Here is a 15,260-nt window from a genome sequence, read left to right as displayed (position 1 = left end):
GATAGCCACCCCATTAACAAAATGAAAAGAGTTAGGCACATGGATGTCAATCTATTGAAGGTCATGAATAATGATAGTGTAGTGGTTAGAGCGTCGGACTAGGAGCAGGGAGACCACCTTGAGCTCCATGGTGGAAATGTGGGATACAAATTCAATATAATAAATAATAAATAAATACATGCAAAGGAAACATATCTCTGAACAGTATTACTACCTCTGGACTTGGAGTTCCATTTTAAATATCATAGCTAATATGCAAGGAAGATGGGTTTAGTACAGACTCTCATCCTTGCATTAAAACTTAGCCCAATGGTAATCTTTCCAATGGTTACGGAGAGTGCATAAGGCCTCTTCTTCTGCCAATTGCTCTCTATTTTGTCAGCACAGATTACTGTGTGTTCAATTCAAAGTGTTGGTGCTTACCTTTAAAGCTCTAAACGACCTTGGTCCTATATACCTGAAGGAGCATCTCCACCCCCATCGTTCAGCCCAGACACTGAGGTCCAGCACTGAGGGCCTTCTGGCAGTTCCCTCACTGCAAGAAGTGAAGTTACAGGGAACCAGGCAGAGGGCCTTCTCCATAGTGGCGCCTGCCCTGTGGAACGCCCTCCCATCAGATGTCAAGGAAATAAGCAACTATCCTATTTTTAAAAGACATCTGAAGGCAGCCCTGTTTAGGGAAGTTTTTTATGTTTAATGCTGGGAAACCCAGCCAGATGGGGGGGAATAAATCAATTATTATTATTATTATTATTATTATTATTATTATTATTATCGCATGCCCTCAGCTCTTATTACTGACAGAATAAGAAGATTGTCTGCTGTCTCTAAACATTCACAATTTTCTAAACCCCTGTTGGGTCCTCAAAAAAAGGACAAAGCCCCAAACCTTTTAGACATATTTTAGACCCTCAACTCATTTATCATTTTAGACTGCGTATTTTCCTGACAATAAACCCACTGACTTAGTTCCCAAGAAATGTGCTGGGAACTGAGCTGCCTGTTTCTCAGTTCCCTATTTTGATTAAATAGGATGGCTTGAATTAACGCCTGTACATTGGCATGCCACAACTTTACATAATCACTGTGTTTGCTGGTTTTGGCTACCAGACAAAATAAAATAAAGGACACAGAAATAAACTGTCTCCCCCACCCACCCCCAGTTTCTGCTGTACAAGACAAATTACAAAGAAATGCATTCTGTTCTGTCAGTGGGAAAATATGATGGCCAGACATTGTACGCTATTAGCAGATGGAAATAGCATATTATTAATTAACTAAATAATCAAATAATTAAGTTTATATCCCAACCTTCCTCCTCATGGAGACTGGGGTTGCAAAACAAACACATTATTATTATTATTATTATTATTATTATTATTATTAAAAAAGAAATTTAAAAGAGTTCTAATATATTAAAAACAGTTCTAACGCAGAAGCAGACAGGGAAAGATCTCAACTTAAAAGGCTTGTTTAAAGAGGAAGGTCTTCAGTAGGGGCCAAAAAGACAAAAAGAGATGGTACCTGACTAATAGGGTGAAGGAATTCCAAAAAGTAGGTGCCACATAACTAAACAGGGAAAATACTTTTTTCCCCTCAAGGTCCATCCCCAGTAGTGCATTAAAAAAAAAAGTTTGCTATAACAGCAACAGTAAATAATAAAGTTTAGGTATGTTTATTGAATCAATGACAAAACTAGACAGCATCTTAAAAAGTAGAGACATCACCTTGCCAACAAAGGTCCGTATAGTTAAAGCTATGGTTTTCCCAGTAGTGATGTATGGAAGTGAAAGCTGGACCATAAAGAAGGCTGATCGCCGAAGAATTGATGCTTTTGAATTATGGTGCTGGAGGAGACTCTTGAGAGTCCCATGGACTGCAAGAAGATCAAACCTCTCCATTCTTAAGGAAATCAGCCCTGAGTGCTCACAGGAAGGACAGATCCTGAAGAGGAGGCTCCAATACTTTGGCCACCTCATGAGAAGAGAAGACTCCCTGGAAGTCTGCGCTCTGCTGCCCAGGAGGACTCTTCTGCGTGAGTGTCTGAAGGCCCTGCTCCTTCCTGCCACCTACCATCTGGCCTGGGGCGGGGCCTGAAGCCTCACAGGGACTGCTGCTGCGCTCTGCTGCCCAGGAGGATTCTCCTGTGTGGGTGTCTGAGGGCCCTGCTCCTTCCTGCCACTTACCATCTGGCCCGGGGCGGGGCCTGAAGCCTCACAGGGACTGCTGCTGCGCTCTGCTGCCCAGGAGGACCTTCCTGTGTGGGTGTCTGAAGGCCCTGCTCCTTCCTGCCACTCACCATCTGGCCTGGGGCGGGGCCTGAAGCCTCACAAGGACTGCTGCTGCGCTCTGCTGCCCAGGAGGATTCTCCTGTGTGAGTGTCTGAGGGTCCTGCTCCTTCCTGCCACTTACCATCTGGCCCGGGGCGGGGCCTGAAGCCTCACAGGGACTGCTGCTGCGCTCTGCTGCCCAGGAGGACTCTTCTGCGTGAGTGTCTGAAGGCCCTGCTCCTTCCTGCCACCTACCATCTGGCCTGGGGCGGGGCCTGAAGCCTCACAGGGACTGCTGCTGCGCTCTGCTGCCCAGGAGGATTCTCCTGTGTGGGTGTCTGAGGGCCCTGCTCCTTCCTGCCACTTACCATCTGGCCCGGGGCGGGGCCTGAAGCCTCACAGGGACTGCTGCTGCGCTCTGCTGCCCAGGAGGACTCTTCTGCGTGAGTGTCTGAAGGCCCTGCTCCTTCCTGCCACTCACCATCTGGCCTGGGGCGGGGCCTGAAGCCCCACAAGGACTGCTGCTGCGCTCTGCTGCCCAGGAGGACTCTCCAGTGTGAGTGTCTGAGGGCCCTGCTCCTTCCTGCCACTCACCATCTGGCCTGGGGCGGGGCCTGACAGACCTCACAGGGACGATTGCTGTCACTGCCGCTGCGGCCCAGGAGGTTCCGGAGTGGCGCAGAGCTTTTTTAAATGTTTTAAATTTTTCCTTGTCCTTTTTATTTAATTTTTTGTATATGCGGGGACGTGGATGGGGGTGGGATGGATGTTTAGTTGGGAATTTGTTTGTTTTTAACGGATTTGTAATTTTTATAGTTTTTTATTTGTATTGTTTTTTGTTTTCTGGGGTCTGTTGTTTTTGTTTTTATTGTTTTAAGGTCTTATTTGGTTCTTAAGGGGAGGGGTCAGGGCTGCCGGGGAGTGGGTCCCAGCCAACAAAATGGCTGGGGCATGTTCCACAGAGGGGGATGCGCTGGGACAACCAATCTCAGTGATCACGGGTAGGAGGAGGAGTTACGCTAAGACCAGACCTTGTCATTACAGAGGAGGCAGGTTTAGTCGTTGTCTGAGGACTATCCCTGCCTCCGGGTCTGGTCCTGACCGGACGGATACTAGAATCAGCAAGGGATACCCACATGACCTGAAGGTGCTGCTGTGCAATGCCAGGTCAATGATTCATAAAACCACTGCAATCCATGACTTGATCATGGATGGAGGATTTGACCTGGCATGTGTAACAGAGACTTGGTTGGATGAAGCAGATGGGCCTGTTCTTGCCGCTGCTTGTCCACCAGGTTTCTCTTACGCACAGCAACCCAGGCCTTGTGGGCGGGGAGGGGGGGTTGCAGTGATTTTTAGGAAGTCATTAGCTTGCACCAGGCGTCCTATTGGGAAGACCCAGTTTTCTGAGTGCATGTTCTGGAAGTTGGGCAATAGGGGCAGTACAGGATTCCTTCTGGTGTACCGACCTCCCCGCTGCACCAAGGATTCCCTGCCCGAGCTGCTTCAGGTCGTGGCGGATGTCCTCCTGGAGACACCCAGTTTGGTTGTCCTAGGGGATTTTAATATCCATGCCGACACGACCTTACAAGGGGCCGCTCGGGACTTCGTGGAAAGCATGGCCTCCATGGGGCTGTCCCTGAATAAGTTTGGCCCAACCCATAGCCGCGGACATGCCTTGGACCTGGTGTTTACCTCAATGGATGTTGGTGATCTGACACTAAGTAAAAGCGAAACAAAAGAAGTGCCATGGTCAGATCACTTCCTGGTGCAACTTGACTTCTCCGCGACCCTTCCCCTCTGCAGGGAGGTGGGACCGATTCGGATGGTCCGCCCCCGCCACTTAATGGATCCAAATGGTTTCCAGAGAGTGGTAGGGGATGCTTTATCCCATGTTGATGGCCTTTCAGCTGATTCCCTGGTGGCCCGCTGGAATGTGGAGTTAACCAGGGCTATTGACTGTTTGGCTCCGAAGCGCCCTCTCCGATTGCATGGAGCCCGGACAGCCCCGTGGTTTTCCACGGATCTGAGGGCAATGAAACAATCGTTGAGACGGCTAGAGCGCCGGTGGCGGAGGACCCATTCTGAAGCTGACCGGACACAGGTTAGAGCTCAATGTCGAGCCTACCAAGTGGCAGTAGCGACGGCGAAGAAGACTTTCTTCACCGCCTCTATTGCATCTGCAGAAAACAGCAGCAGGAGACTTTTTCAGGTGGTCCGCAATCTAGCGGAACCACCTGCTACATCGGGGCCCAGTACGGGCCACATGATCTCCTGCAATGATTTTGCAAAGTTTTTTGCAGATAAAGTCGCTCAGATTCGGGAAGAGGTCGATGCCACCGTGGGAGCAGGGCCGGGGCGGGAGAGTGCTAGAGTCCTGTCTAGTCAAATTGCGTGGGATCAATTCCAATCTGTTACCTCCGAGGATGTGGACAGGCTGCTTGGACGAGTGAAACCAACCACCTGTCTCCTTGATCCTTGCCCATCCTGGCTTATAAAAGCTAGCTGGGAAGGGCTGGGCGATGGGCTTCGTGGGGTGGTGAATGCTTCCCTCCGTGAGGGAGTCTTCCCAGACCCGCTGAAAGAGGCGGTTATTAAACCGCTTCTTAAAAAACCATCTTTAGATGCGGCCACGATGGCCAACTATCGCCCAGTCTCAAATCTTCCATTCTTGGGCAAGGTGATTGAGCGAGTGGTGGCTGAACAACTCCAGGCACGCCTGGAAGAAGCGGACCATTTGGATCCCTTCCAGTCGGGATTCAGGCCTCATCACGGGACTGAAACTGCCTTGGTCGCACTGGTTGATGATCTCCGGCGGGCTAGGGACAAAGGTGAGAGCTGTTTCCTAGTTCTGCTGGATCTCTCAGCGGCGTTTGATACCATCGACCATAACATCCTTCTGGACCGTCTTGAGGGGCTGGGAGCTGGGGGTACTGTCATACAGTGGTTCCGCTCCTTCCTCCTGGGCCGTGTTCAGAAAGTTGTGGTGGGGGATGAGTGTTCAGACCCCTGGGCTCTCACTTGTGGGGTGCCTCAGGGTTCTGTCCTCTCCCCCATGCTTTTTAACATCTATATGCAGCCACTGGGAGAGATCATCAGGAGGTTTGGGCTGGGTGTTCACCAGTATGCGGATGATACCCAGCTCTACCTCTCTTTCAAATCAGAACCAGTGAAGGTGGTGACGGTCCTGTGTGAGTGTCTGGAGGCGGTTGGAGGATGGATGGCGGCAAACAGATTGAGATTGAATCCTGACAAGACAGAAGTACTGTTTCTGGGGGACAGGAGGCGGGCAGGTGTGGAGGATTCCCTGGTCCTGAATGGGGTAACTGTGCCCCTGAAGGACCAGGTGCGCAGCCTGGGAGTCATTTTGGACTCACAGCTGTCCATGGAGGCACAGGTTAAATCCGTGTCCAGGGCAGCTGTGTACCAGCTCCATCTGGTACGTAGGCTGAGACCCTATCTGCCCACGGACTGCCTTGCCAGAGTGGTGCATGCTCTGGTTATCTCCCGCTTGGACTACTGCAATGCGCTCTACGTGGGGCTACCTTTGAAGGTGACCCGGAAACTACAACTAATCCAGAATGCAGCGGCCAGACTGGTGACTGGGAGCAGCCGCCGAGACCATATAACACCGGTCTTGAAAGACCTACATTGGCTCCCAGTACGTTTCCGAGCACAATTCAAAGTGTTGGTGCTGACCTTTAAAGCCCTAAACGGCCTCGGTCCAGTATACCTGAAGGAGCGTCTCCACCCCCATCGCTCTACCCGGACACTGAGGTCCAGCACCGAGGGCCTTCTGGCGGTTCCCTCACTGCGAGAAGCCAAGTTACAGGGAACCAGGCAGAGGGCCTTCTCGGTAGTGGCGCCCTCCCTGTGGAACGCCCTCCCACCAGATGTCAAAGAGAACAACAACTACCAGACTTTTAGAAGACATCTGAAGGCAGCCCTGTTTAGGGAAGCTTTTAATGTTTGATGTATCACAATATTTTAATATTCTTTTGGAAGCCGCCCAGAGTGGCTGGGGAAACCCAGCCAGATGGGCGGGGTATAAATAATAAATTATTATTATTATTATTATTATTATGGAAAAGACCCTGATGTTGGGAAAGATGGAGGGCACAAGGAGAAGGGGACAGCAGAGGACAAGATGGTTGGACAGTGTTCTCAAAGATACCAGCATGAGTTTGACCAAACTGTGGGAGGCAGTGGAAGACAGAAGTGCCTGGCATGCTCTGGTCCATGGGGTCACGAAGAGTCGGACACAACTAAATGACTAAACAACAAATGTTTATTGAATTTTTAATGATGGTCCAGAAGAACACCATCATCAATGATATAGAAAACTGCTGAGAGATCCTCCTCCCTCTCCCTCAAAGGTCATCCGTCAGGGTGACCAGGGCCAATTCCATGTCAGATCCAGACTGGAATGAGTCCAGATAATGAGAATTTGAGTCCAACAACATGTGGAGGTTCTCCACCCCTGTTAATGGCTTGCTTTTGTGCCAATGTTTGTGTGTGTGCATATGGTATCTCTTTATTAACAACACCAAATTGTACAACATATTCAAACCAATGTACAACTACTCGAAACAAGAAACCACCCTCATCAACAAAAAATTATTTAAAATCGTAATACTACGATCACTAAGGCTAAATACTAAAATACAGTGCTTTACAGGGCATCTAGCAAGCAAAGCTGTTTCTCCCCCTTTGCTTCCTTCTTTATTTGTCCTACTAGTTTGGGAAATTTCAGTTTATTCCAAGATTAACAAACAGTTCTGAAGAGCTGGACTGGTGCATAGAGGCACTTTGTATGTGCTTACAAGATTTTACATTTCATGACTATTACTCTTTTTTTTTAAAGGGGGGGCATTCCCCCCATTTATTTTCTTATTTCTGCTCTGTTTTCCCTCAGTGAGACCAAATAACAGCTATGGAGTTGGTGTGATTTAGATTTGGAAAATGGCAGGAGAGAAAGAGTTAACCCTCTCTCCCTTAGTACAAAAGCACAGATACACCCTTTCGCCCCCACATAAGCACAACCACCCCCAACAATTTGTTTTTGTTCCAATAAAACAAAAAAGAAAATAAATGTTATGAAATTGTATCTTAAACCCCTGTGCTGTTTGGCCCATTCTTGCTTACAGGATTTCCTCAATGTCCCATCTCCTTCCTTGATCTTCAATGTGCAAACTGGAAATGTCTTAATCCTCCCATCAGCCTCTGCTTTCTGCTTCTCTGGTGCCCTGTGCAAAAGGGAGATGAGTTGCCCAGTTTGGGTTGGTGAATTCTTTTGCTGGTTTTGTGGAGCTAGCAGACAGCTGGCCGCATTTCCCCTTCTTGCCTTAGGGGCTTCCTTATGCAGATCACTGGGACAATGACAGAAGCTGACTGCCAACACAAACATCTTTTGAGCAGATAATCTCACACACACAGCATGGAATGGGGCAGGAACAGCTTGGCTCAGTCTTGAAGTGAAATTCACACGGCAAGAGCGTGGTCAGATCCTCTCCTTTCAGTGTTTTCAAAACTTATAGTCTTCTGCCGCCAGCTGATTCTTCCTTATAATACCCATTAAGTCGGTTATGTATACTTTTAAAAGCTCAGACTTCTCAACAAGTCCTGTACTTGTGAGGATAGAATGCATAAAAAGAAGCTTGCCAAACCAGCCTTTGCTGCCCAGTTAAGTACAGTGGTACCTCTGGTTGCGAACGGGATCCGTTCTGGAGACCCGTTCGCAACATGAAAGGAACGCAACCCGCAGTGGCGCGTCTGCAAGCAATGCAGGTTGTGATTCACCACTTCCGCGCATGCGCATGGCGTCGTTTTGCGTGTCTGCGCATGCGCGAACAGTGAAACCTGGAAGTAACCCTTTCCGGTACTTCCAGGTCACCGCGGGACACATCCTGAAAAAACATAACAGGAAGCCAACGTAACATGAGATACGACTGTACCTCGGTTGAGCACCACCAGAGAAGTTGCTCTGTGCCACAGAACAAATGGGTAGGCCAGGGGTAGGCAACCTAAGGCCCATGGGCTGGATGCGGCCCAATCGCCTTCTCAATCCGGCCCGTGGATGGTCTGGGAAGCAGCGTGTTTTTACATGAGTAGAATGTGTCGTTTTATTTAAAATGCTTCTCTGGGTTATTTGTGGGGCATAGGAATTCATTCATTATTATTTTTTCAAAATATAGTCTGGCCCACCACATGGTCTGAGGGACGGTGGACCGGCCCACGGCTGAAAAACGTTGCTGACCCCTGGGGAAAACCTTTTCCCCACACTCCTCATCTAACTGCTACATAGGAGAACAACAGCCAGAATTGTGAGTGAGTGAGCTGCTGCTCTGTGGTGGACTGTGGGCTGACTGAAAACCCAAAGGGGAAGCAAGATCTATGAGAGCGTTAATGCTGGGAACCCTTCTTCCTATGTTCAGGTTGTATAAAATAAAGCTATCCATTCCAAGGAAATTAAGACCTGGGTAAGTGCAGGTAGCTGCTTGAAAATTGGGTGGGAAGTAACAATATCCACGTCCGCTCTGAATTAAGTCTCATTCACTTTAATAGGACTTACTGAATATAGAATTGCACCCTTACACTAGGCATGTCCAAAGTCCGTTTTGGAGGCCTAATCTGGTCTGCCATTCAATTTAATCCATCCTCTGTGGCAACATATGTCCTGAGGTAAAATCCCAAAAAAAAGCTCAAGTACTTCAATCCTAAAAAAACCCAACTTCACTTGGGCCTCACGCATGTTCACTTCACCAAACCTGGCCCTCTTTGAAAGAAGTTTGGGCACCCCTGCCTTACACTGTTAACCTGGAAGTAAACTCCACTGAACTAGGTTGGACCTGTCGCAGAGTAGACATGAAGAGGATTATGGTTTATGGGTTGTGGCCAATGCTAGTCCTGCTTAGAGTAGAACCACTGAAATAAATAAATATGACTATCTTAGAGCCATTAATTTCAATGGGTGTGCTCTGTGTTAAACATGCTTTCCCAGAAGTAAGTCTCATTGAACTCAGTGGGAATTATTTCTGAGTATACGTGCAGAGATTGCACTGGAAGTGCATTAGGCTGCCCATTACCCTGAAAGCTATTTTCTTAAAGAAGGTGGATGAGGAGGAGGGAAATAGTAATAGCAAACTCTTCCAGGGGTTTAACATTGTTAACCTGTTGCAAGAAAACTAAGGAAGAGTCTTAAAGGAGCCCTAAGATTTTGAGTTGTTTTAATAAATGATTTTTATTTATTTGTATAGTACCACCTACCGTATTTTTCGCTCTATTGGACGCAGTTTTTCCCCTCCAAAAATTGAGGGGAAATGTGTGTGCGTCCTATGGAGCGAATGCAGGCTTGTGCCATAGCCGCGCGCAACCCCTCCGGCAAGGAGAGGTTGCACGGGGCTATGGCTTCTTTAGCCCTGCGCAGCGTCTCCCGGCAAGGAGAGGCTGCACGGGGCTGAAGGGGAAGGCAAAACAGCGAGCGGAATGGATCCCACTCGCTGCCTTTGCCTTCTCCCATAGCCGCGCGCAACCCCTCTGCAAGGAGAGGCTGCACGGGGCTATGGATTCTTTAGCCCCACGGAGCCTCTCCCGGCAAGGAGAGGCTGCACGGGGCTGAAGGGGAAGGCAAAACAGCGAGCGGGATGGATCCCACTCGCTGCCTTTGCCTTCTCCCATAGCCGCGCGCAACCCCTCCGGCAAGGAGAGGCTGCACAGGGCTATGGAGTCTTTAGCCCCACGCAGCCTCTCCCAGGAGAGAGAGGCTGCATGGGGCTGAAGGGGAAGGCAAAACAGCGAGCGGGATGGATCCCACTCGCTGCCTTGCCTTCTCCCATAGCCGCGCGCAACCCCTCTGCAAGGAGAGGCTGCACGGGGCTATGGCTTCTTTAGCCCCACGGAGCCTCTCCCAGGAGGTAGAGGCTGCACGGGGCTGAGGGGGAAGGCAGAACAGCGAGCGGGATCCATCCTGCTCACTGCCTTGCCTTCTCCCATAGCTGTGCGCAACCCCTCCGGCAAGGAGAGGCTGCATGGGGCTATGGAGTCTTTAGCCCCACGCAGCCTCTCCCAGGAGAAAGAGGCTGCGCGGGGCTAAAGGGGAAGGCAGAACAGCGAGCGGGATCCATCCCGCTTGCTGCCTTGCCTTCTCCCATAGCCGCGCGCAACCCCTCTGCAAGGAGAGGCTGCACGGGGCTATGGATTCTTTAGCCCCACGCAGCCTCTCCCGGCAAGGAGAGGCTGCACGGGGTTAAAGGGGAAGGCAAAACAGCGAGCGGAATGGATCCCACTCGCTGCCTTTGCCTTCTCCCATAGCCGCGCGCAACCCCTCCGGCAAGGAGAGGCTGCACGGGGCTACGGATTCTTTAGCCCCACGGAGCCTCTCCCGGCAAGGAGAGGCTGCACGGGGCTGAAGGGGAAGGCAAAACAGCGAGCGGAATGGATCCCACTCGCTGCCTTTGCCTTCTCCCATAGCCGCGCGCAACCCCTCTGCAAGGAGAGGCTGCACGGGGCTATGGATTCTTTAGCCCCACGGAGCCTCTCCCGGCAAGGAGAAGCTGCACGGGGCTGAAGGGGAAGGCAAAACAGCGAGCGGGATGGATCCCACTCGCTGCCTTTGCCTTCTCCCATAGCCGCGCGCAACCCCTCTGCAAGGAGAGGCTGCACGGGGCTATGGATTCTTTAGCCCCACGGAGCCTCTCCCGGCAAGGAGAGGCTGCACGGGGCTGAAGGGGAAGGCAAAACAGCGAGCGGGATGGATCCCACTCGCTGCCTTGCCTTCTTCCATAGCTGCGTGCAACCCCTCCGGCAAGGAGAGGCTGCACGGGGCTATGGCTTCTTTAGCCCCACGGAGCCTCTCCCAGGAGGTAGAGGCTGCACGGGGCTGAGGGGGAAGGCAAAACAGCGAGCGGGATCCATCCCGCTTGCTGCTTTGGCTTGTTCCATAGCTGCGCGCAACCCCTCTGGCAGGGAGAGGTTGTGTGCAGCCTGTACGCTGCTCTTTGGGGCTTGGGGGGGGGGAAATATTTTTTTCTTGATTTTCCCCCCCCTTAAAACTGGGTGCGCCCTATGGTCCGGTGCGCCCAATGGTGCGAAAAATACGGTATGTAAATAGCACTTTACAGAGGAACATAAGAAAACAGGTGTCCCTATCTAAATCTTCTCTGGCATCTGCCTTCCTTGGAAGCATCAGGAAAGGAAATTCCAGAAGCTCCCTCGACACATAATTCCATCCAAAACAAAATGCTCTTAGAATTGTGGATAGGTAAGAATACACTGGGGGGACCACACATCAGTGGGAAAGCACATTCCAGGCTTAATCCTTGGCAGGCTTGCTGAAATGTACATCAAGAAACAGCTTGGGAAAACCTTTTTCCTAAGACCCTAGAGAACCTCCACTTATCCGAGTAAACAAATATTTATTTTACATGTTCTTTCTTACTATAAATCCACAATACAGGACACCATCATATATAGCATGCAGTAGAGAAATCGCTTCTGTCCCTCTTGATAATGCTTTGCATGCAGCAGATTTATCAACTATATTTCGAATGGTTTGTGGAGGGTCTTTCTGTCTGGTATGCTAGCTTCAAGGTGTGAAATGGAACTGGATGGAATAGGGATGCCCTCTGTATATAACAGTGGACTCCTGGGCATTTTAAACTCAAAAGGTTTTATTCAGTGCTAGTCCTACTCAGCATAGACCCATGGAATTTATGAGCATGGCTAACTTAGGTCCATGAATTTCAATGGGTCTATCCCATGTAAAACTTAGTTGACTACAACCCTACATAACTTTGAGCCTCTATCCTATTTCCATGCATGCATTAACATGCTAAATGTAGGCCAGTAAGACAATGCCGCTCAAATGTACATATTATCTAGAAAACTTGGAAATGACATTTGGACAGCATGTCCGCAATGCAAATCCACAAACCTATATTTGTATACTACCCATAAAACTGAGTTCTCTAGGTGGTTCTATGCCAGCAAATACCGTATTTTTCGCTCTATAAGACGCACCAGACCATAAGACGCACCTAGTTTTTGGAGGAGGAAAACAAGGGGGGGAAATTCTGAATCTCAGAAGCCAGAACAGCAAGAGGGATCGCTGTGCAGTGAAAGCAGCAACCCCTCTTGCTGTTCTGGCTTCTGTGATAGCTGCGCATCCTGCATTCGCTCCATAAGACGCACACACATTTCCCCTTACTTTTTAGGAGGGAAAAAGTGAGTCTTATAGAGCAAAAAATATGGTAAATCTAGCACACATATGCTGGAGGGATAGCCCTGTTTGTCTGTTGCAGCAAAAGCAACAGAGTACAGTGGTACCTCTGGTTAAGAACTTAATTCGTTCTGGAGGTTCGTTCTTAACCTGAAATTGTTCTTAACCTGAGGTACCACTTTAGCTAATGGGGCCTCCCGCTGCTGCCGCACCGCCGGAGCACAATTTTTGTTCTCATCCTGAAGCGGAGTCTGTAACCTGAAGTGTCTGTAATCTGAAGCATCTGTAACTCAAGGTACCACTGTACTGTGGCATCTGAATGACTAACAACTGTACAGTATTATGGAACAAGCTTTTGTGGACTACAGCCCACCTCATCACAGTCTTTAAGGTACCGCAAGACTGTTTGTTACTTTTTCATGCACGTTTATTGATCCTCAAATGATGATTCTTGCCACATGGTAAAGACTGACAGATTGGTTTATGGCATAAACTGTCATAGACCAGAGCAGCTTCATCAGATTAATTAAGCATTATCTTCAGATGATAGATATATCTGTTAAAACACATGCAAGCACAGGAGTAACATCCAGCACCCACAGATTATGGCATTATTAAGAGTCTCATGCACTACTGGCTGAACTATCCTAATGGTGCTCAATCAAAGCATTAAAACACACTAAAATTATTTTTAAAAAATAAGATACAAAGCAAATGACCAACACTAAATGCTCCCCCTTCAATAATAGACCAACTTTTTGATTTGCCTCTTCAATCCTGCCTCAGGTCCAATCCCATTTTATGTATTTCCTTATGTCCCTTTATTTTATTATGCCACGTTGTTCCATTATGGAACCCAATACTGCAAACATATTATATACAAAAACAAAAAATGAAACAGAAAACACGCAACTCTCAAAGGAGTTCACAAAAAGAATAAAGCATTGAAATTATAAGTGAAAGCAGTTTTGTTTTTGTTTTTAAAAAAGCTATTTAAAGCATTCCAAAAATGATTAAGATCAAAAATAAGCTAAAAACCAGGCTAAGGCACGTGCCTGGATTCTACATGCCTGGAAAGGCTTGCTGAAACATACATGTTTCTAACAGGTGCCAAAGAGTACAGTGAAGGCGCCTGCCTGGTGTCAATAAGCCGGGAGTTCCAAACTAGACCGCCACGCTGCCACCCTAAAATACCGTCTTCTTTAAAATGTTGAAGGAGTATTAAGGGGCACATGTAACAGTGCCCGTTTTAAGCAGTTGAATGGGCATCCATGTGTCTAAGGCGACCTCGCAGGTAAATCTCCCAGGAGAAATGTCCCACATCCAGACCTGGCGAGCTCCAGCGAAGCCGCGAGGCGCTCTCCTGCGTCCTCAGCCCATACCTCGCCTCCTCCAGAACAGGTGGAAGCCGCCGCGAACCCCAACCGCTCACTCACCGCGCTCTGCCGAAGCGAGAAGCCAGCAGCACCAGCACCAGCACCAGCAGAAGCCCCAGCAAGCCGGCGGTGAGGAGCGAGGCCATGGCACCTCGGGGCAGCTCAGGAGAAGCCGGCGCCGCGATGGAGACTTGGGCTCAGCCTTGCGCGCAGGCTGCCTCTGCACGCGCTTTTGAGTCCCTCGATCCCCGCCCCCGAGGCTCCTCTCTGCCTGCCCCCACCCGTCCAACCGCCGCCTGGCTCGCCAACAGAACGCAAAGCCCTCCTCGAAGGCGGCGGCAGCAGCAGCAGCAGGGCCTTCAAGCCGTCCCACCGCCTGGGAGCGTAGCTCTGCCTTTCTCTCCAAAAGAGGCCACGCTCCCTCTTCCCTTGGCTCTCGCCAAGGCAGGTGCTGGTGGCAGCCGCCTTCGCCGACCCTCCCCCTCCCCCCAGAAGCTCCAGAAAAGGGAGAAAGAGGCACGGCCACGATCCCAGGTGGGTCAGGCAACGTCGGTTCCCGGGCTTCACTTAGTCTCCATTTGGGCGAGAAGAGCCAACGGTGCCAGTGTGCGTCGCGCGCCCAGAGCGCGTGGATGCCACACGAACAACCTCCAGCCTCGCCCAGTGGACGGATGCGAGGCTGCGAGTTCTTCCCGGGAGTGGTTGGATCGCTCTTGGGGCATGGGTCGCACCGGAGCCCTCTCAGGCCCCCAAGAACAAAACAAACAAACAAACAAGCAACAGTGCCAGGACCGCAGGACGCACCGTTGGTGCCTTATTCCCTGCGTAAACGCGTAACCGTGGTAAGCCTTCAGAGGTTTCTGGGAGTGTCCTCAAGCCCAGAGTTGGCACTTTCATCTTTGGCTGGGTTCACACTCCCGTTTGCACTGTGCTCACTGCATTTCCAGCGCTGGGTTTTCAACCCCTGTCCACACGACCACGTTATCGAAAATGCATCTCTCTCTCTCTCTCTCTCTCTCTCTCTCTCTCTCTCTCTCTCTCTCTGCTTCGTTATAAAATACTACTGTTCGCTGAGTTGTTTCTCAAACCAGCTTCATGTTCCATTTTCATCCTAAGTCATCTCTAGCCAAGCGGTGAATATACTTTTGTATAGGGTAAAAACATCAATGCCTGTCAATGCTCCCTGGTGTATACAGAAACAGAAACGATTTTGACCCTAATGAAGCCATGCTGATGTGAAACCTTAATGGGGGTGGGAGCTGTGAAATGCGGGGTGGGGGGCAACGGCACTGCTTTCTGAAGCAGTACTGTGAACATACCCTTAAGAAAGCTTTGGATAAGGTACTTCAACAAAGTCTCTTCTCGAGTTAGGCTGAGCAGTCATAGAGTAAGAGCATA

General features: G+C 49.7%; 1 protein-coding gene across 1 annotated transcript in view; it reads right to left on the bottom strand.

The window, feature by feature from the left end:
• The window catches only part of PTGIS (prostaglandin I2 synthase), a 52,952-nt gene extending 38,108 nt beyond the window's left edge, over positions 1 to 14,844 (bottom strand). Inside the window, exon 1 of the mRNA XM_083446972.1 lies at positions 13,923 to 14,844. Coding sequence (XP_083303098.1) covers positions 13,923 to 14,008 — 86 coding nt within the window. The 5' untranslated portion in view covers positions 14,009 to 14,844. The remainder of the gene's footprint in view (positions 1 to 13,922) is intronic.
• Positions 14,845 to 15,260: the final 416 nt, after the last annotated feature.

The sequence above is a fragment of the Podarcis tiliguerta genome, assembly GCF_965153285.1.
Source record: "Podarcis tiliguerta genome assembly, chromosome: 6".
Classification (NCBI taxonomy): domain Eukaryota; kingdom Metazoa; phylum Chordata; class Lepidosauria; order Squamata; family Lacertidae; genus Podarcis; species Podarcis tiliguerta.
The sequence above is the reverse complement of the archived record's forward strand: the minus strand, read 5'-3'. Positions and strand labels throughout refer to the sequence as shown.